Consider the following 22,864-nt stretch of genomic DNA (forward strand, 5'->3'; position numbering starts at 1 on the left):
GGACGCGTTTAGAGGTTGCACACCGGGTTCTAAAGACTTCCGGGTCCTCGGTTACCAGAAGCGCTTCTGGCAGCCTGGGACCTCACTGATCACACACCAGCCTCGGGAGCCTGAAGTCGTCCCCGCCGCGGGCCCCTGGAGCCGATCCGCAGCCCGGCTGCGCCCCCACCGCGCGCCAGGGAACCGCGGCGCCTTCTGGCCTCCATCCGGGACCAGACCTCCCTGTCTCCCTGCTGCCCCGGCCAGCAGGCGACGCCAGGACCCCACCATCTGTGCCTGCGCCCGCCGGGGAGCTCCCGAGGCATGGGGCATTCATTCCTTGGGCTTGGTGCCTGTTCTTCGTACTTCTTTCGGTGAAGTTAGGGGAAAGGGCGGCTTTGTGTTCACTTCTTCCATTCGTTAATTCGTTCATCCTTGTGTTCTTTGCAAAACCAGTTACTGAGACAGCATCGTGAAGCGGTTCCGAGTTGCAGACTCGGAAGCCTGGCTTGATTTTTTTCCCCCTTGGCCATTTGTGACAGTGGACAAGACAGTGGGCCTCAGCTTCCACATATGAAAAATGGGATAATAAAAATATCTACTTCATTGGGAAGTTGGGAAAATTGAATTAAACAATAGAGGCGAAGTCTGGCATATAGGAAGCACTCAGTAAATTCCAGATATTACTTGTGAGCCTGACACTGTATACTAAGATGATGGTTTTGAGAGATAGATAGGAAATAAAACCAGTTGAGGTAAGTACTAGTTTAAATCCAGGGATAAATGCTGTGATCAAACAGGTAAAATGCTGTGAGAATATAATGGAGGGAGATGTGCAGGGGAGGTTATGGAGGGTAGTGACTTAAGCTTTACAAGAACGAGTACAAGTCTACCAGGGATGTCATGGAATTTCTGGCAGAGAAATGCCTTAAAGAGTCAAATGTGGGAATTCATGGCATTCTTAGGAAACTGAGTAGTATGATATTGCTAGAATTGAGAGGGTCCTTTCCTCCAGGACCCTTTATGGACTTCCACTGCAGCATGTCTGGGCCTCCAGAACAACACTTATCACCTATTTTCATATTGAAATGTTCTTTTCATGTTTCTCTCCCTCACCTCAGGTCAGGGATTTTGCATTGGTCTTTGTCTCCTCCCATAATGCTTGGCATTTGATAAATGTTTGTTGAACTTGAAGAAACATATATGAGCAATGAATCTGGAAAGCTGGGTTGCAGACAGATTTTGAATTCTGTTGAATGGTAGGCTGAATTCTGACTGGCTTTTCCCAATAGGCAGTGGGAAGCCATTAATCTGGGCGGGTTTTTGTTGTTTTGTTTTGTTTTTTAAATATATGTTATTGATTTTTTACGGAGAGGAAGGGAGAGGGATAGAGAGTTAGAAACATCGATGAGAGAGAAACATCGATCAGCTGCCTCCTGCATACCGCCCACTGGGGATGTGTCCCCCAACCAAAGTACATGCCCTTGACCAGAATCGAACCTGGGACCCTTCAGTCCGCAGGCCGACACTCTATCCGCTGAGCCAAACCGGCTATGGCTAATCTGTGTTTTTTAAAGAGTAAGTTTAGCAGCACTGGAGAATAAGTTAGACACAAGGAGAGACTGGAGGAAGGGAGTCCCAGTTAGGAATCAACAGAAATGTCTCAGATTCTTCCAGAAATTAAACATGTTAAGATTACTGTTAATACATTTTCCACCGGGACCAGTTAAAAGTTCCCATACCTGACATGCAGAATGAGAACCACCTCTTTCTGTTTTTAACTTGACTCCCTTTTCTCCTGCTGATCCAGGACATACATGTCAAGATACTCTGAGACCCTGATGTTGATTGTGCATATAATCCAGTTTAACAATAAAGATCGTTTATTGGGGATGGGGGGGGGGGTAGATACTCTGAGAGGTATTTCAGGTCTCATTTAAGTAACTGGGTTTGCAGATTGTTCAGGATTGGGAATGATGGTGATTCTGGTAGTGTTAGTGGAGTGAGATGGAAAATAGAGTCGCAGGTGCTATAATCCAAATTCCACCTGTGGTTCTTCAGTCCAGTAGATATTATCACCATGTGTGATTTGATGACTGTCATGTAACAGTTGTATTTCTCTTAATTTCTGCAGGGAGAACATCTTTATTCCTACAGTTGCTGACACTGACATTTTTCTAAGTGGTCTTGAACAGCCTACTTTTTATGTAAATAACAACTAGACTTCATATCTTTCACTTCAGAAAGCTTCATATGAGCTATAGCTGCCAGAGAGTTAAAAACACTACTTTTGGAATATCATCTACACCTAGTAACTTGAAAGCTCTTCTTATTTAAAAATGTTGAGATACTGGGGAGAGATACCAATCTCATCAAGCCAGACCAACAGAAGTTCCTTTGATCTGCTGCCACGGGAGTTCCGCCTGGTGGAAGTCCATGACCCACCCCTGCACCAACCCTCAGCCAACAAGCCCAAGCCCCCTACGATGCTGGATATCCCCTCAGAGCCATGCAGCCTCACCATCCATACCATCCAGCTAATCCAGCACAACAGACGTCTGCGCAACCTCATTGCGACAGCTCAGGCCCAGAATCAGCAACCGACGGAGGGAGTAAAGACTGAAGAGAGCGAACCTCTTCCCTCTTGCCCTGGGTCACCTCCTCTTCCTGATGACCTCCTGCCTTTAGATTGTAAGAATCCCAATGCACCATTCCAGATTCGGCACAGTGACCCAGAAAGCGACTTTTATCGGTAAGTTAAGGGTTTACTACACTGAGGAGCCAGATTATTGTGATCTCTGAATGCATAATAATCTGGCCATTTATATATCTATCTATCTATCTATATCTATCTATCTATATCTATCTATCTATATAAATAGATAGATAGATAGATAGATAGATAGATATAGATATAGATATAGATATAGATATATTAGAAGACTGGTACATGAATTTGTACATGGGTGGAGCCCAGCCAGCCTAGCCAGGGGGAGGGGACATGGGTGGTTGGCCGCCCTGCTTACTGGTTGAACTCCTGGTAGAGGGGACAATTTGCATATTAGCCTTTTATTATATAGGATATACACTTAGTGGCCAGATTATTATACATTCAGAGTATATCTACTTTTCTCAAAAATTCTTTCCAACAACTGAGTTAAACATGCAATAACGTTTCCATGAGGAAACTAAGAGTCACTGACTTGGTCAAAGTTGCTCAGGTAATTAATGGGAAGTCTAAGACTTGAATTCTGACCTCCAAAATTCAGAGTCTGTATTTTTTTTTTTTCTGATGCAACAAATATTTATTGAGTGCAAACTATGTACCATGCACTTTACTAGGAGCAAGGTATTACACTGTGTAAAACAGGCCAGTGTGGGTTTAGCTCAGTGTCCTCAAATAGAGATTCATAGTTATTCTGGCATTTTTATTCTGGAATTTTTAAGTGATTTATTTTCATTTTGATAACATAGTTTGAGGAATAATAATATAAGAACATCCTTGATCCTTGCTACTCAATATCTGGTTGAAGGCCAGCAGCATCTGCATCACCTGGGAGCTTGTTAGAAATGCAGTGTCAGCCCTAACAGGTTTGGCTCAGTGGATGGAGCGCTGGCCTGCGGACTGAAGTGTCCCAGGTTCGATTCCAGTCAAGGGCATGTACCTCGGTTGCCAGCGCATCCCCAGTAGGACGCTCTGTCCACTGAGCCAAACCGGTCAGGGCGATAATAGTACTATTGTATTTGTTGCAAACTAATGAGGAAAGAACAGGAATAAATATAATATGTATAAGTTGCAGCGGGCCAAATGAAGGCAAGATAATGTCACTGAAGTCTTTGGAATAGTTAATGTGGGAGGAATAACTATGTAATGACATGTGTGGCACATATTCTTATAGAGATGCCCAACTTAAAAACACTTGGTCTAAAACCATCAGTGCCATTTTGAGGGCAATTTAGTGGTAACAAAATAACATCCATCATAGTAAATTCATGGTGTTATTTAGAATTTTGCAGTTTGTGTCAAATTTCTAACTTTGTTAAAACTATAAATATCCAACATTCATTCCTAGTTTGTTTTATACATATTTAAGAAGCTAACAAAAATAATTTGCATCAAGTATGGGAGTGCCAAAAGAATTATTCTCCTTTGAAAATATATAGGTCCATATATTACTCAAGAGAAACTATCTGTTTATTAGGCATTTCTGAGGCCTAAAGCATTTGGCATCGATATTGGCCTGGGAAATGATGATGGAAATAGTAAATGAAAAGTTATTTGGCAATTGGAGTTCTTATAATCCAACTATTGTGTGGATTGCAGTAGTTGCTACTGAGCAGATAACAGTACAGTGGGCACATAGCTCCTCCAGCACTCTTTGTACAGCCCCAAATAGTGACACATGCCAAGTGTGGAGCAGGGTGTGACACGGTGTGAGGGAGACAGCCAGGGCACAGGTTGTGTTTGCCAAATGCCTCATGAACAGGCCAGCATATGAGGAAACTATGTTCTAGTGAAATAACCCGAGCACCGCTGAGCAGTGTCTGAGCTCTACTGTTAAAGTCAGTCAGATCCTAACAGTAATCAAAATGGAGCCATTGGTATAAGAAGGAAACTTGCTTTTTACTAGACACCCTTTTACACTTTCTTATAGGCATGAATTGCCTATGCAAGCTTTCTGTAATTGGAGGAGCTCAGGGATAAGACTATGGGTTGCTTAGCCATGCCCCATCAAGCAGTAAAGAAGACTGGGCTATGTCACTGCATAGAATGTTCTGGAAAGCTGGGCCAGTGGTTTGATCAGAATTGTAAAATGTCTAGGGAGACAGGCCAGGTCACCCTTTTGCAGGAGCACCAGTAACACTCCTCCCCTGTGTCTGCTTTCAGTGGGAAAGGGGAACCTGTGACTGAACTCAGCTGGCACTCCTGCCGGCAGCTCCTCTACCAGGCAGTGGCCACCATCCTGGCCCATGCCGGCTTTGAGTGTGCGAATGAAAGTGTCCTGGAGACCCTAACTGATGTGGCACATGAGTATTGCCTCAAGTTCACCAAGTTGCTACGCTTTGCTGTGGATCGGGAGGCCCGACTGGGGCAGACCCCTTTTCCTGACGTCATGGAGCAGGTGTTCCATGAAGTGGGCATCGGCAGCGTGCTCTCCCTCCAGAAATTCTGGCAGCACCGCATCAAGGACTATCACAGCTACATGCTGCAGGTGAGGTGACGCTGTGGAGAACGCAGTGTAGGGTGTTCAGCGGGATCCCACAATTGCGGTAGAATGCAGAGCACAGGATCTTTGAACAGAGGACATAACCTACTTTCCTCATGGCCCTAGATGAAATTCACTGGCCTCATCAATGGCCTGGTCAGACAAACAGAGTGAAGTGATACTGCCCACGGGTGGGAAGGCAGGGAGAGACGCCATTTTGGATTAGACCCAGAAATATCTCCTCTCTTAATCGCTGTGGCCTTATGCAAGCAATCTGACCCCTGTGTGGGTTTCCCCAAATCTAAAATATCATAAGGGATTTTTAACACCCAACAAAAAGTCTCTGCTAGGTGATCCAGAGTCTCTATACTATTCATTACCCACCTGGGGTACATATGTTAACTGTTACTTTTATATCCAAAAGTGTGATTTTTTGTCCCATTTCTGATCTATATTCTTCACCTTTATGTAACTTAATGACACACACACTTTTAAGAAGCTGCTTTTGTTAGACAGCTTCTTTAAAATTTTCCTTACATGTCTATCGTTTACAAATGCAAACTCAACCTCTTAAGCAGATTCCTTCCATTGGCAGGAATATTCTCTTGGCTTTCCCATACTATCTAACTTGTTCCTAACAATTCCTTGGAAAATTGTCTCTTACTTGCCAACAGATTAGTAAGCAACTTACTGAAGAGTATGAAAGGATTGTCAACCCTGAGAAGGCCACAGAGGACACGAAACCTGTGAAGATCAAGGAGGAGCCTGTGAGTGACATCACCTTCCCCATCACTGAGGAACTGGAGGCTGACTTGGCTTCTGGAGACCAGGCCCTGCCCATGGGAGTCCTCGGGGCTCAGAGTGAGCGCTTCCCATCCAACCTGGAGGTGGAGGCTTCACCGCAGGCTTCAAGTAAGAGAAATCCACTTACACTTGATTCTGGGATACCCAGCAATCTCTGCTATTTACCTTATGGAATTATACTCTGGAGAACAAAAGCGGGAGAGGCCAGGAGAATGAAAAGTCTAAAGACAAGTACAGCTTCACTGATCTAGTGATACCAACATTCTTCTCTTTATAATTAGAGGACAGCATTTTTTAAATAATTCCCAGTTAGGATATGGATGTAATATATGTTGTTCTACTGATTACAAGTTAATTCAGCTGGCCCAGCTAGGTAGTCAGATGTCCCCTCCCTCCCTTAGTATCTGTGTTGGTCCTTCCTGGTGCTTGTACTCAATTAACTTCCAGATACATGAGGAGTGTTAATTGCTCAAGAATATTTGAATGGCTGGGCTTCCTTGCTAGAGTAACACTAAAAGCGCTTGCAAGGGGCTGCACAGGCAGCTGGCCCCTTCTTGCAGATAGAATCTGAGATGACCTACAAACCAGGATGACTTGATCCTTAAGTCAGTTAGATTGCAGTTAGTCTAGACACTTGGTTCTTTACAAATATAAATTGTCATTTCATCAGTGCTCAAATGAAGCAAGCAGCAAATCCTCCAGTGTGGCATGAACAGAATTAGGCCACATTTCTTACAAACGTTGGGCAGAGCCTTTCACCATGGAGGAATAACCACCGAACAGTATTGCTAGGACACACAGAGGGCCTTGTTGCAGACTTAGGGGCCATGTCTCTTTTCAGCAGTCCATGAACTGCTAGCATTTTGGAGTGATCACTAACTTTTCATGATGAGATAGGACCAGGGACGCAAACAAAAGGTAGGAAAACAAGGCAGTCCCATTGAAGGAAGGAAGGACAAGCAAACATACTGAACAAGAGCCTGTGGTTGTGCCTGCCTTTGGGCCATGAGACAGGGAATCTTCCCACATGCACGCAGATTTACCTCCCTGGTTCAGAAAAAAGGGGGTGGGTGAGGGAGAGTAAAGGGGGAGGAGGAGAAAGTGGAAAGAGAACTATAACTGTATTCTCCAGCCAAGTAGTCAAAATGTAAGCTGAGCTCAAAGGCCATCAGTCTGCCCTGGATAGGATATTCATTCTACTTTGCTCCAGCCTTGGTTTACCAGTACAGTAGGTCCTCGGGTTATGTTGGAGATCTGTTCCTACAGCGCAATGTAAAGCGATTTTCACTGTAAGTCAGAACCCACCTACATCACTCACATGGAGCATACACACAGCAGCAATTAAATGAAACAGTAAAAAAAATTGATAACAATTCCTGACTTTACTTTTGATAAATAATAAAAAACATAAAGCATGTATGAACATACATCAAAATGACAAAACTTTCTTTTTTTTTATATAAATGGGAGATGGCAACGTAACACGAGGACTGCCTGTAATTACATGTTCTTCCATTTTTAGGTGCAGAGGTAAATGCTTCCCCGCTTTGGAATCTGGCCCACGTGAAAATGGAGCCTCAGGAGAGTGAGGAAGGCACCGTCTCTGGGCACGGGGTGCTGGGCAGCGATGTCTTCGAGGAGCCCATGTCAGGCATGAGTGAAGCTGGAATCCCCCACAGCCCGGATGACTCCGACAGCAGTTACGGCTCCCACTCCACTGATAGCCTCATGGGGTCCTCCCCTGTTTTCAACCAGCGCTGCAAGAAGAGGATTAGGAAAATATAAAAGGAAAAGAGATTTTCTGTCCAAGCCTACAAACCCAATAGAAAACCTGACATATTCAAATTTGTTTCCAGAGTGACTTGACTCTTAAACACAGTGGATTTTCCTGATTTCCGTGAAACTGGACTTAACCAAACAAGTTTGCATATTACTTTTGCATTCAGTTTTTGTAATTTTCCACAACAACCAAGCCACATTTTACAGGTATGTCATGATGCTGGGGTGGTAATCAGGAGATCAAAGCACTGTCTTTGACGGCTTCCTTGTGACTAGACTAATTGCTTAGTTCTTCTAAGGCCATTTCTCCTGCACAATGAGAACTGGACCACTTTGACCACATTGCAGGGCTGCTGTGAAGATTAAGATGCTATTAAACCGCAAAGTTGTGCTTGAATAACTCACAAGTAAATGTATGCTGGTATCAGGTGTCAGTTTTTTTTAATTTAATTTGCTTCATTTTTGGTTGTCATTGGGAATCCCATACTAACACTTAGCAAGAAATAGCTAAGCTCTGCACAACTTATTCATCGAAGTCTTTTTAAAACTTTTGTTGCCTATGAAGTCTCATAAAATCAGGTATGTGTAGCACAGCCTTTTTGCTTATTCAGACAACCCTCTCCTATCTCATCCACAGATTTTCTTCTTGCTTTAGTTTTGTTCCATCTATTCTCATCGTCTTTATTTCCACTAAGATTTTTAAAATATTTTCTCTATGTACATTTATTCAGTTGCCTCTTTCATTTTCTCTTTTGTGAATAAAACAAATAGGAACTGTCCAAAGACAGGTTTATGCTTATTTTATTTGTTGCATCTGCTTGGCCATCAGAGGCCAGCAGTCCCATTGCTTTGCCAGAATTCTGCATCTGCAAACTGCTTCTGCTAGATGGGGTTCTACTGTACATCATATCCTGAACAACTTTGCAGTTGTCACTCATCCATTCCATACTACCCTACTGAGCATCTGATAGTCTTAATCAGTATTTATTATGTAAACGATGCAGCATTAGATTAGGGGTGATTAGCAAACATGTGCTTTATGCCTTGGTAACAGGTGCCGGCATGTTAAATTCTGCTGAAGTTTATGGATGCAGATTACAAATCTTGTGCAATTTAGAGCACTCCTTTAATCAAGACCAAAATTAAGACACTGTGCCTGGCCTTATGGAGCATATACTGTAGGCCAGAGGTCGGCAAACTGCGGCTCACAAGTTACGGTTTGCCACTCTGTTGACTGAGTTTGCTGACCACTGGGATAGAGGCTCAATCACAAGGAACAACAACATCCTGTAATTATTAGAATCGAGAGTCTAGGTCAGTGGTCAGCAAATTCAGTTAACAGAGTGGCAAACTGTAACTTGTGAGCTGCAGATTGCCGACCACTGGTAGGCCATACAAGTTTTTTTGTGTGTGTGTGTTTTTTTAAATATATTTTATTGATTTTTTTACAGAGAGGAAGGGATAGGGAAAGAGAGTTAGAAACATCAATCGGCTGCCTCTTGCACATCTCCTACTAGGGATGTGCCCACAACCAAGGTACATGCCCTTGCCGGAATCAAACCTGGGACCCGTCAGTCTGCAGGCCAACACTCTATCCACTGAGCCAAACCGGTTAGGGCAATACAAGTTATTCTTTAAGGAAAAAGTATTCACAGTACTAAGGGGAAAACCAGGTATGTTCAGAGTTTTGCTGTGCAAATGGTTTCCTCTTATAGATTCAAAATTTTAGGCCAGCGGTTCCCACTAGGTATAGAATATTAAAATTAATACTTCATAGTAAAATAAAATACTTTTATTGTTAGAATGTTTAAATTGGAGAAGAGGCACCAGATGGTCAAAGTTAGGGTACTCTGATAAAGCATATGACATACCTGAGAATCATCTGGCCCAGAACTGTCCCACGCTGTTTGGGTTGTTAGAGCAGTGGTTCAGATTGCTGGGCCCCACCCCATTTATGATTCGGTCTTCAGTGTTCCGTTTCTAACAATTTCCCTGGTGATGCTTATGCTTCTGGCCCACAGACCACATTTCCAGAACTATTGGAGGACAGATTAGGCAGGAACAAAATTCCTTAGGAAAAATGTACTAGTTTGAGATACTGTGAAGAATGGAGGCAGGGTAAACCATGATTGTTATATATGGAATGTACACCTGACCCAAGTCCATGGCCTTTGAAAAATCAGCAAGCATATTTTGCATTAAGTTCAAAGTAAAATGCAAACAGGGCCTGGCTCTATACCTGGTTACTACATGTGTGTAACCAGGGAAACTTTAGTAAACATCACCTTACTGAGACAGGTTTGGACATGTGTCTTTAAATCTCTCTGATCAACAGAAGTGATTACTATACAACAGAAAATTACATAATTTTCTTATTTTAAATTCTGACAGGCAGGCTTATACCAAAGTTAAAATTAAAAACTCTATCCAAGTCACCATCAAAAACAGGATTCTTATTAATTATATGTTTTGTCCACTTTCTTCAACAATCCTATAATGAGCTACCAAGCATTTCATATCAACATTGAATGGTTGCCAAGGAGACGCCACTGCCACTCTGTACAAGCTCGTTTCTTGTCTCCCATTCTGCTAAAAGGAGAACTCATGGGTCAAGGGCAAGATGCTTGGGGAACAGGCTATAAATACAGCCTAATCATAGAGCTCTGAAGTGAACAATATGTTCTCTCTCTATTCCATCCGTTAGCAGCAAAAGTACAATACTTGAGTTCAAATAATACAATGTGAAGGATTACAGGCAGAATACCAGCATCCAAGAACAGTCCGAAAATCCTTCCTTGCAAAATCCAAGGGAAAGGCCATGGGGAATCAACTCTACCTGCCAGGTCCAAACTTCTATCCTTGGCTTCACTGGAGTCAGGAAAGCTCCCTAATTAGAGAAACTCTGCTATTCTGTGTAAAATGGTTCTTTATAGTAACCCCATTCAGAGGTAAGAACGGTTTCTTCACAGAGTTCCAAATGTTTGAACTTCTAGAAACTATTTGTTTCTCTTCCAGTACTGTGCCACTGACTCTTGCATAAAATTCTGGAACGCTGGCTCTTCACGACTTTCCTCCGTAACTGCAAGGAAAGAAAGGTCGATTCTGGTTAAACCCTCCCAATGGACAGGTAGACGAGACCTGCTGCCACCCGTCCCTCAGACACAGTACCCTGTTTCTAAGCATTCACTTCTCCCCGTCAGGAAAAGTCTCCCAGAGCATGCTTACCAGGTGGCCCAAAATGTACAGTTTCTTTTACTGTAAGTGGGGGAGAAAAATCCTCCCTCATAAAGTAACTAAAATGAGGTCCCACTCCTAAGTATTTTTATCCAAGGGAAATGAAAACATATGTCCACACTAAAATCTGTTAATGTTAATAGCAGCTTTAGTTATCAGAGCTAAAATCTGGAAATAACCCAAACGTCAACCAGGTGATGAATGCATAAACAACTCGTGGTAGATTCATATAATGGAGTTTTACTCAACTGTAAAAAACACCAATGCATGCAACAAATCACACAAAAAATTATACTGAGTGAAAAAAGTTGAATGCAAGTTAAATACTGTCATTCCAATTATATGACATTCTAGAAAAGGCAAAATTATAGGAACAGAAATTAGAACAGTGATTGCCAGGAGCTAGGTATACAGGAAGGGACTGAAGAAAAAAGGGCATGAAAGAACTCTGGGGGTAATGAAGTGTTCTGTATCTTGATTATGATGGTGGTTACAAGACTACGTTAAGACTACTCAAGAAGCGCCCCCCTCCCCCCACAGGCCTGAGCTTTTCCGATCCTTCTCTTCCTCCCCCAGGCACCTTACCTTTGCCCTTCTCTCTCCTCAGCTCCAAGAGCCCTCTGGGAGGGCCTCGCTGAGCCTCACTTCTTCTACTTTCTAAATAAACTTTCTCTTTTAATTTGGAGGGGCGGGGAAAGCACAACTTCTCAAACTAGAAACTTTTAAAAGGTGGGTTTTACTCTATAAATTACACTTCAATACATCTAATGACTTGAGGCACTTTACATGATAGCATCCAGTGCACTGAAATAAAGAGAAGTTTGCTCTTGGTCACAGCGAGGATCTAAAAGGGCTGTTTCGAGAAACAGACTCTGTTCACATTCCATAAGACTATGCCAAGTTAACCCTTTTGGGGTTCCAGAGCCATTGTAACCTCAGAGTGTTACAGTCCCTTCAGATCTGCTGAGGCCTCCTTATGTATTCTTAAAACAATTACAATAAACCAAATCGTAGGTTCCTCAAACTGAATCAGGACCTAACTTGAGAAGACAGACTAATAAAAAGGCCTGTAATCAGCTCAATATTAATCATTCAGCAGAAGGCCAGGAACTCCCAATGCGTGGGATTCTTTCCTGGTGCTACACCTTAACCATCTCCTCTGTCCCCAATATTTTTCCTTTCTTGTTAATCCTCACTCAAGGATATTTTTTCCATTGATTTTTTTTTTTTTTTTTTTTTTTTTAGACAATGAGAGGGAGGGGGAAGAGTGAGAGAGAAATATCGATGTGAGAGAGACAAAGATTGGTTGCCTCCCATACACACCCAGGGGATCAAGCCTGCAGCTGAGACACATGCTCTTGACCAGAATCGACCTTCGACCCTTCAATCTGCATATTCAAGACCTTCTCTTAACAAGAAGGTCCTGACCAAGCTATGTGAGGATAAGCAGCTAGTCTGTTTTCATGAGCCACCTCAGCCACCTCTCACCTCTGTGGTCAATATCATCAGTGTCGCTGTCTGCTTCTTCATCCTCTTCATCCAAGGTTCCCCGAGTCAAGATCAAGTCAGAAGGGTCCCGAGCAGAAGATAAGCCGTCTACAGAGAGAACACCAGCAGCATGTCATTTACACATGCCTCCTCCAAAAGAAGATTCTGAATCAGTAAATAACTACAATTTTGAATTTGGCTGGATGAAAATGGTCAGGATAAAACGCAGATCCTACTTCTTCCAAATGTATTGTTAATACCACATAACATTTCAACAGTCTAATCACAAAGTGCTCTCATTATTCTAGTAAGTCAAGAGGTCTTTTTATTTTTTAAGTTTTGTTTTTCTTTAATATATTTTTTTATTGATTTCAGAGAGGAAGGGAGAGGGAGAGATAGAAACATCGATAATAAGAGAGAATCATTGATTGGCTGCCTCTTGCACACTCCCTTTTGGGGATCGAGCCCACAACCCGGGCATGTGCCCCTGACTGGAATCAAACCCAAGACCCTTCAGTCTGCAGCCTGTCGCTCTAACCACTGAGCAAAACCAGTTAGGGCTGAAGATCTTTTTTCTTTTTTCTTTTTTTTGATTTTTTTACAGAGAGAAAGGGAGAGAGATAGAGAGCTAGAAACGTCGATGAGAGAGAAACATCAACCAGCTGCCTCTTGCACATCCCCTACTGGGGATGTGCCCGCAACCAATATACATGCCCTTGTCCGGAATCGAACCTGGGACCTTTCAGTCCGCAGACCGACGCTCTACCACTGAGCCAAACCGGCTTCGGCTGAAGATCTTATTTTTAAACTAAGGAAAATAGTTCTCAAGTAGCTTCTCTTAGTATGAATATCATTCTTTAATATATATATATTTTATTTATTTTTCCCCCCCTTTCCCTTAATTGATTTCAGAGAGATCCCCACACTGAGGATCCAACAACCCAAACATATGTCCTGGCGGGGAATCGAACTGTGACCCTCAGGCTCATAGGTCGGTGCTCAACCAGTAAGTCATGCTGCCAGGCTCATTCATTTTTAATAGCTGACAGCTTGGAATAGACTATGGATTTTCTTATGAAGACCTTTGAGCAGATCCAGAGTGCTAGTGAGTCAAGGGTCAGTGTGGAGCACCGAGGATGCTTGCTGGTGGAAATTAAGTTCAGAAAGGGTCAGAAGAGAACACTGTAAAATGATCCAGAATAGAGGAACCAGGGTATTCTTCAGAAATAAGAGTGGTGGAGGAGTTAAGGAAAACTGAATATAATAATAGAGGCAATGCCCTAACTTAGGGGTGTCGAACTCAATCAGAGAAGGGGCCAAAATCTAAAATCCAGCCTAAATCGCGGGCCGAATGGTTTACTGAACAGTCATAAACTGTCATTGTGATGGAAACGCAGCAGAGTGCAATGATGACAGCGCGGTGCGGGCCACATTGCAAGGCCTGGCAGGACGGATTTGGCCCGCGGGCCTTGTGTTTGACACATGTGCCCTAACTGGTCTGGCTCAGTGGATAGAACGCCAGCCTGTGGACCCAAGGGTCCCAGGTTTGATTCCGGTAAGGGCATGTACGTTGGTTGCAGGCACATCCCGAGTAGGGCGTGTGCAGGAGGCAGCTGATTGATATTTCTCTCTCATTGATGTTTCTAATTCCCTCTCCCTTCCTCTCTGTAAAAAAATCAATAAAAAAATATATATATTTTAAAAAGCAGCAACACCAAGGGGCACAAAACTAAAGTGGCCCTGGCCCTGAGAAAGGATGGTGTGTCAATACTCAATACTTCATTCCATGCCCAACTCAGAATTACCAACTGTACTTGTGATTCCCCCAAGTAATTTACTGAAACTCCTCCAGCTTTAACAGGATATCTAAGTACAGCAGACCCTTTGCAACAGATTCAACAGCTGCCACTTCATGTATTCATGAGTGACTCCATAAAAACTGATGTTGCTGAGGTGTGCAACAAGGACGGCATAGGCAAGTTCATGTACCTGGTCAACCCAGGCCATTTCTAGCATCTCCTCCAAGCAGCTTTGCATATTCTCTACTAGGAGCACAGCAACAGCTTTCCTGAATAGAACTTCACTCCTTTAAAGGCCAGCCCAGCAATAAGTGAGGATGGGTGCAAGTATATACACTTAACTAGAACTCCCTGGAGAATCAATGACAAAAACTCAAAAGTCAGTAAAGTAGAATAAAAAGACTAATGCACAAAAATTAAAAGTTTTGTACACACAAACATAACCAGTTAAAAGATACAATTGTTAAAAAAAAAACAAAAAAAAAACTATTTTCAACACTAACAGAGAAGAAAAAAATCCTTGAAATAAATTTAATAAGAAATATGCAAAGCCCACATAAGGAAAGCATCCTCCTCTTCCCCTTCTGCTCTTAAATATAAGTATCTTCCTGCTGAGTAAAAATAACATACCGGTATTCACTTTTAGTCCCTAATGCCAAGAGACCCTCCAATACCTGTGGCAGTTCCTGTGTCCAAGGCAACAGAGCCCATATCTTTCTGAAGGCGTTCTAGCTGTTCTTTCTGCTGCTGGCTCTGTGCACTGGCCTGTGTATGTAGAGAAAAACAATCATCAGACTCAAAAAAGAGCCCCAAGTTATATGGAAATGACCAATTACACAAATGCCAGAGACTACCTAAACACTGAGGCAGATAAGGGATGGCTGATATGGATAGACACACTGAGCAGTATGGGCCCAAATTAGCAGTTCAGGCTGGAGGGCTCTAGAAAATGAACCAGAAGTTTCAGAAACTGGACACAAAAGACCCCTCAAGTATAACAGATACAGCAGGACGGCTCGGTGATATGGAGCCCAGTCGGCCAATGGGGACAGGACACCTGATCCACTGAAATAAGAGTTGTGAAGCACCTCTCTGTTCCTAAACAGAATTCTACAACTAGCCTTTACCATGGACCTCGGAGTAGGGGTGGGGTTGGGTGTAATAAGGGCTTAGCACATATAATAAGAAAATCTGATTTAAAAAACTTTTAAATTAAATATATATTGATTTTAGAGGGAGAGGAATTGGGGGGAGGGGGTTGAGACACATCAATTTGTTAGCATATCAGAACTACGCTCTAACCAACTGAGCTTCCTCACCAGGGCAGAAAAATATGGTTTTTAAAACTTCAACTAAAGAAAAGAAAAATAATTTAAGGGGACTTTCTACATCCAGACAGCACATACAGACATTTACAAATTTAAATTAATGAGTATCTAAAAGCCACACTGATGGCCCAAACAAAAGTATGAATGGCAGGATGAGCGTATGGTTTGAGGTTGTTTTTTTAGTGGCCCTAAAATACATTAACAGCCTCCTCTCTTACCAGCGATTTCTTCAGACGTTCATATTCAGGACGATACTCCCTGAAAGAGAAACAATTTCTAAATTGCTGTGTTTAAAATATGTCCTGCCTACCCCCACATCACTTGTTTTCCTAGGGCTCTGAAAATAAAAAAGATCTTATTTAACTGAATGTCAGGCATAACAAAAGTGTAACTCACTGAAATCCTATCCCTATGGAATTAAAAGCCAAGATACCTGTCCTCACCCCTGAAACTAGAAAAAAGAAAAATGTCTGACTGTTGAGCTGGAAAGATTAGTTTAGAGACATTGACTAAGGAGCTTATTAGCACTCATATGGATAAACATTTGAGATGAGTAAAAGAAGCGAGGACTGTTGGGTTCAGGAAGCCCAACATATATTAGCTTTTAATTATGTGGTTTTAACAGGGCAACTATGAAAGAATACAAAAGTCTTTTCCTAAGGCTTTGATCACACACACACACACACACACACACACACACACACACACACCCCTTATCTAATGAATCAAACTCAAAATAACGTGTCTGAAAACGACAATGTGTTTGTTAGGATCCTGGTAATTATGGGACCAAAGGAGCATGTAGGGATGCAGCAACTAACAGGCTACAGACACAAGGGAAGTGTCTACATGCTCCGGCTCCACTTCCTTTAGGTGATTGGAATCCCAATATTAATTATGACAGTGATAACAATCATTTATTATGAAATGTGCTGTGTGTCAGCAGTTGCACTGAGTGCTACAGATGTTTTCTCAAATCTCACAACAACCTTAGCAGTACGTGCTGTTACCCTGAAGCACAGGCACTCCATCTTGTCCCCGTAACCTCTATTCTGTAAAAACTGCCAGTTTGAAATTTCCCACTAAGCATAGGTAGTCTTTTGTTCTGTAAATTAACTCTGCTATTCTTGGCTTCTGGAAACATGCTTGCTCGAATAATAAGGAAAATAAGCTCAATTATCTGGTCTTGTAAGTCACTCTGCTGCTGTCCCTGGTTACTCCCATGCCTTTTAGTTATCTAAATTGTACTGTGCTCAAGGCTACTCAGTTGGGCTGTGTTCAGGTTACAAGCTTCCCACAAAATATCTACATAGGGCTCTTTAAGAAGCACGCAAAGTTTCGGAAATCCCATATTGAGGAGACAAAGGGACTGGGGGGGAGGGGTATAAAGGGAAAGTTTCCTCCATGTTGCTTTGCTCAGACTCGGGCTGCTACTCCTCTGAGACCGCTAGCGTAATAAAGACTCCAAATCTGGCTTAGTAAGGCGTCTTCTGTTCAGCTCACTGATTCCCAATATAACAATCCCTGAACTACAACTGAGGAAAACTTGCATAAGTTATTATTAAGTGGAGGAAACAGAAATCCAACTCTTAACTGTCTGACTCCAAAGCATTAATGCTAATGGGGTCAGCCAATGTGGAAAACGGGTCAAATCAAGTCCGTTGCCTATTTTTATAATTAATGTTTTACGGGAACACAGCCATGTTCATTCATTTATAAACCGTCTATGGATGTTTTTTTGCTACAATGACAGAGTTGAACAATTGCAACAGAGATCACAAAGTCTAAAATAATTATTACCTGGCTTTTCACAAAAAGTCTGGTGACTCCTGCCTGTTCTTACTCATTAAATACAATGAAGATTTTACACTATTTTTTTTTTTTAAGTTAATGGGTATTAGTTACCCCTAAATGTGGTCAGTATACATACACATGGCAAATGTAATAGATATACTATGAAAACCAAAAAGCTTTGCCTCGCAAAACTGCTATCATATCAGAATTGTGGGTCATTAAGAATGTCATCAACAGAGTTCCCTTTTCCTCACCTTTCATATTCTTCCGCAGCACTGGTGACTTGCACGAAGAGTTCATCTAAGCCTGTACCCAGAACCGCAGACACACCTACCACCTGACAAAAGCAACATTAGTGCCACTGAGCAAACAGATGTGTACATTATTTTGTTCAAATTTCATAAGAATCTTTATACAGAAGTTTAGATACTTAGAGAAGTCTCTGGCAAAGAATAAAGCTAAACCGAAGAGCAGCATGTCTACTAAAAAGTCATGGAAATAAGTCTAAGGAAAACAGAGAATTGAACAAAGATAATTAGGGACAAACAAGTAGTGGGGCTTTTAATCTATTCCCTATCAATTCAAACCACTGTCTGTTCTCTATGAAAATTAGTATCTCAGTGCCTTTACTTGGGCAATTAACATACGCTCTGCCACCAATACCCATTTTTGCTTATACAAATCTTACCCTTCCTTCAAAGCATACCTCTGAAGTATATCCTCCAAAACTTCTCATTTCAAGTGATCTTCCCTCTCACTACCATCAAGGCCAAATTCCATCTTTCTTAATTCTGTTTTAATTCTGTGTGTAGCCTTCTCTTCTAACTAGAGTAGACCATAAACTCTCTTGAGGGTAGGGTCTCTATTCATCTATAAACTTCCAGTATTTAATAAGTTAATGCTTTAAAATGTACTTTTCAAAAAGTAATTAACTTCCTTCCTAAGATCGGTCAAAGCCAGCCCTATGGGTGAAGAGGTTATCTTGGGAGACTGTCGGTGTGAGCAGAAGAGGAGCTTACCCTGAGTGAGCTGTAAAATTCATCTAACACCAAGCTCATTGAACGAGTCAGGTTGCTGACATATGTAGTCTCTTGATTCAAGGCATCTTGGAAAGCCTCAAAATCTTGCATCCATTCCACTGCAAAGCTGTGATCAATGATGTCAGTCTGCAACAGAGAGAAGCCAACTATGAGAAACCAGAGATAAGTTTAGACACCAAATAATCCCCTCCCCCACCTTTTTTTTTTAATTTAGAGATGATAATAATAAGCAATTATTCAGGGGCATGAGGAGGTAGAAGAGCGTATAGGGATTACAAACAGTGATGGAAGGAGACTTGACCTGGGGTGATGAACACACAATACAGTGTACAGATGATGTACTATAGAACTGTACATCTGAAACATATATAGTGTTATTAACCAATGTCACCCAATAAATTCAATAAAAATAAAGAAAGCAATCATTCATGTATTTTCTTTCTCTGCTTTCCCCAGGTCCTCTTCCACTACAAACCACAAAGAACCAAGACTGCTGTAGAGTATTAATTAAATGAAGGTACATGTTCTCTTCACTATCCACTGCAAAGTGACCGTGACCACAGTGGACGCCAGCCCATTCCAGGCTCTAAAGTCAACTAGTCTGCTGTATCCTAGCTACCAACCAAAGGGAAGTTTTGTCTTTTTGTTTTAGTTGCCACTTCCAATAGACTAGCAGTACCAGCTCCACCCATAGTCTTGATTCTGAGGGATAATCCACACCCTACAGGTGAGGGCTGCTCTACCTAGGCTGAAATAATTTTGGATGAAAGTTGCTATCATATCAGAATTGTGGGTCATTTATCATTGAGTGATAAATATTCAATCTGACTGAATCTTCTCCCTACAAGTGCCCATGGCTGTTTCAGGTAAGCTTGAATCTGCTCTCTGGCATCTCAATAGCATTTTCTCAATACCTATTCCAAATCTTCCAATAACACAAAGTTCGATGAAAACAAATACAGTTCTGAAATCACAACAGTAAGGATCCACTTACTTTATTCATGACCACAATGAAAGGAAGCTTGGTTTTGTATAAGATGCTGAAAAATCAAACATCAAGACATTATTAGTAAAAACACTTCAGCTCCTATTTACCATGTCAGTCAGTTGGAATTGAGAAAAGAGGAATGAGTTTAGACTCTAAGTATAAGGTATCCTTTCTTATAAGGTACATGTCCTCCTCTCCCAAGAGAAATACCACCCCCACCATCATACATACACACACACATAACTCTAGGTAAGAATGCTTTGCTACTGATTCTGTTGTGTGTGTGTGTGTCTGTCTGTTGGTTGCTTGCTTTTACCAAATAATTGTTTTAAACAATATAAAAATTAACAAATGGCCCTAGCTGGTTTTGCTCAGTGGATAGAGTGTCAGCCTGTGGACTGAAGGGTCCCATGTTCAATTCCTGTCAAGGGCACATGCCTGGGTTGCGGGCTTGATCTCTAGTAGAGAATGTGCAGGAGGCAGCCAATCAATGATTCTCTCTCATCATTGATGTTTCTATCTCTCTTTCTCTCTCCCCCTTTCTCTCTGAAATCAATCAAGATATATAGAAATATTGCCAAGACTGGTTTGGCTCAATGGATAGAGTGTCGGCTTGGGGACTGAAGGGTCCCGGGTTCGATTCCGGTCAAGGGCATGTACCTTGGTTGTGGACATATCCCCAGTAGGGGGTGTGCAAGAGGCAGCTGATCGATGACTCTCTCTCATCGATATTTCTAACTCTCTATCTCTCACCCTTCCTCTCTGTACAAAAATCAATAAAATATATTTTTAAAAAAAAGATATATAGAAATATAGATATGTAATTTTTTTTAAATCAGCAAATGCTGTCAGTCATCGGATTTCATTTGGACTAGGATTTTTTTTTTTAAATATATTTTATTGATTTTGTACAGAGAGGAAGGGAGAGAGATAGAGAGTTAGAAACATCGATGAGAGATAGACATCGATCAGCTGCCTCTTGCACACCCCCTACTGGGGATATGCCCGCAACCAAGGTACATGCCCTTGACCGAAATCGAACCCGGGACCTTTCAGTCCCCAAGCCGACGCTCTATCCATTGAGCCAAACCGGTTTCGGCTGGACTAGGATTTCTTGCATCAAATAAGAGACAACCCTAATCATACTAGAAGGGGCAAATGTTGGTGATGGCTTTCTGTATCCCCAAAAACGAAATTCTCTCAGCTTCAGCAATGGCATGGCTTGCTCCTAGATCTAATGCACTGACATAACCTAGTGAGGTATGTCCTCCCTCTCGTAATTGTACCACACTTGGGGCAAACCTATGTATTTCAGAATTATGGATAAACTTTTTTACTCATAAACTCTCCCCATGTTATATTTTCTATATCATAATACAGAAAAGGAACTCTCTTTTTTATCTAGACTTGGACTTCAGTGAACTGGGAGCCACTACAAAAAGATTCATATTCACACACTACCTCTTTCTTTCTGTAGCAGGCAAGGAGGAAGATGAGAAGTTGCTGACCAAGGATGCCAACTTCTCATCTTCCTCCTTGTGTGCCTCTTTTCTCTTCTGACCCCTCCCCAACTCAGAACCACTAAACTGAGTGGCAAACCTGAATGCGCACAAATCTAGGGATAAGCACTCAGGACTCAAAGAAGAGGAGGCCCCATTCCTTATGTAATGTCATCCCAGCAATAACCAGTTACCTGCAGGCATAGAGCATGTTGGACATGAAGGTCACTGGGTTGGTACTTCTTGATGTGTCCATTACATAAATGACAATCGTTGGAAAGGAGGATGCCTAAAGCCACAAAATAATCAAAGCCTTAGCCAGAGGGCTCATGGTCTGTCCCCAAATTTTTCCTATCTCCTTAACAAGAGAGAACCACTTTACAGAGATTCTACAACTCCCTTCCACATAAGATCCCAGGCAATAAAAAGACTTATCCAGTTTAGCTCTCAGTAATAACTACAATACTCACCAGAGCCTCTGTGATGATTGTCCCAGAAGCTGACCAGGTGAACACTTCAATCTGCCCAGGTGTGTCAATCAAGACATATCTGTGACGAGAAAGACCATTAAAGAAGTATTACACTTGCCGAAACCGGTTTGGCTCAGTGGATAGAGAGTCAGCCTGCGGACTGAAAGGTCCCGGGTTCAATTCTGGTCAAGGGCATGCACCTTGGTTGGGGGCACATCCTCAGTAGGGGGTGTGCAAGAGGCAGCTGATCGATGATTCTCTCTCATCGATGTTTCTAACTCTCTATCCCTCTCCCTTCCTCTCTGTAAAAAAATCAAAAATATATATATTTTTTTTTTTAATTCAGAAGTTGGAGAAAAGACACACAGAATGTAATACCATCTCACACCTACACACCCACTAAGACAGTTATAATAAAAAATGGAGATATAACAAATATTGACAAGGATATAAAGAAACTGGAACCCTCATGCACTGCTAGTGGGAATGTAATAGTGCAGCCAATAGGAGCTGGGGAAAAAGAAAGATTGCTAATGTGTATGACGTTTCTTTTGGGATAATAAAAATGTTCTGAAATTAGATAGTAGGAATCAATACACAATTTTATGAGTACTAAACAACACTAAATTGTATAAATTAAAGGAGTGAACTTTATGGTAGGTGAGTTTATATCTTAAGAAAGATATTTTTTAAATATATTTTTATTGGGCCGAAACCGGTTTGGCTCAGTGGTACAGCATCGGTCTGTGGACTGAAAGGTCCCAGGTTCGATTCCGGTCAGGGGCATGTACGTTGGTTGCGGGCACATCCCCGGTAGGGGGTGTGCTGGAGGCAGCTGGTCGGTGTTTTCTCTCCCATCGACGTTTCTAGCTCTCTGTCTCTCTCCCTTCCTCTCTGTAAAAAATCAATAAAAATATATTAAAAAAATATATGTGTGTATATATATATATATATACACACACACACATATATATTTTTTTTTAATTGGTTTCAGAGAGAAAGGTAGAGGGAGAGATAGAAACCAATGAGAAAGAATCACTGATCGGCTATCTCCTGCCTGCCCCTATTGGGGATCAAGCCCACAACCTGGGCATGTGCCCTTGACCAGACTCTTTAGTCCCAGTGTGCCCAGGACACTTTAGTCCACAGGCCAACACTCCAACCAGATAGGGCTCAAAAAAAGATATTTTTAAAAACTACCTTTTTATTATGCTATTTTTGCAAAACACCTTATCCCTCCATTCTTCTACTTATGTATATATGCATAGAAACATATGAAATGATAGTCACTGATAGTAATGATAGTTATTTCTAGTGATCATAAATGCGCCTTTTAAATTATGAATGGTTTGAACTGTTTTTTTTAATATATTTTTTTTTATTGATTTCAGAGAGAAAGTAAAAGGGAGAGACATCAATGATGAGAGAGAATCATCGATCAGCTGCCTCCTGCAT

At 41.8% G+C, this 22,864-nt stretch overlaps 2 protein-coding genes across 4 annotated transcripts in view; one reads left to right on the forward strand and one right to left on the reverse strand.

The window, feature by feature from the left end:
- Window positions 1-8,552, forward strand: SUPT7L (SPT7 like, STAGA complex subunit gamma). Of its 2 annotated transcripts, none has more exons than XM_045580580.1 (5): window positions 1-353; window positions 2,114-2,731; window positions 4,868-5,192; window positions 5,861-6,098; window positions 7,513-8,552. In XM_045580580.1, the coding sequence occupies exons 2-5, from the start codon at window positions 2,319-2,321 to the stop codon at window positions 7,773-7,775; spliced, it is 1,239 nt and encodes a 412-aa protein (XP_045436536.1). In that variant the 5' UTR covers window positions 1-353; window positions 2,114-2,318; the 3' UTR covers window positions 7,776-8,552. The 2 variants fall into 2 exon arrangements, with proteins under 2 accessions (XP_045436536.1, XP_036290797.1); XM_036434904.2 differs by lacking the exon at window positions 1-353 and adding an exon at window positions 779-1,238.
- The window catches only part of GPN1 (GPN-loop GTPase 1), a 21,841-nt gene continuing 6,585 nt past the window's right edge, over window positions 7,609-22,864 (reverse strand). The window contains exons 6-15 of one of the 2 annotated variants that reach the window (XM_036434907.1): window positions 21,410-21,488; window positions 21,134-21,228; window positions 19,447-19,492; window positions 18,432-18,578; window positions 17,667-17,749; window positions 15,837-15,876; window positions 14,965-15,055; window positions 12,492-12,599; window positions 10,737-10,848; window positions 7,609-7,747 (exon numbers count right to left, since the gene is read on the reverse strand). In XM_036434907.1, the coding sequence (XP_036290800.1) occupies window positions 10,766-10,848; window positions 12,492-12,599; window positions 14,965-15,055; window positions 15,837-15,876; window positions 17,667-17,749; window positions 18,432-18,578; window positions 19,447-19,492; window positions 21,134-21,228; window positions 21,410-21,488 (772 nt within the window). In that variant the 3' untranslated portion in view covers window positions 7,609-7,747; window positions 10,737-10,765. Of the gene's footprint in view, window positions 7,748-9,546; window positions 10,849-12,491; window positions 12,600-14,964; window positions 15,056-15,836; window positions 15,877-17,666; window positions 17,750-18,431; window positions 18,579-19,446; window positions 19,493-21,133; window positions 21,229-21,409; window positions 21,489-22,864 lie in introns of those variants that run through there. The other variant, XM_036434906.1, reaches the window with a different exon arrangement.

This window comes from Pipistrellus kuhlii, unplaced genomic scaffold, assembly GCF_014108245.1.
Source record: "Pipistrellus kuhlii isolate mPipKuh1 unplaced genomic scaffold, mPipKuh1.p scaffold_m20_p_13, whole genome shotgun sequence".
Taxonomy (NCBI): domain Eukaryota; kingdom Metazoa; phylum Chordata; class Mammalia; order Chiroptera; family Vespertilionidae; genus Pipistrellus; species Pipistrellus kuhlii.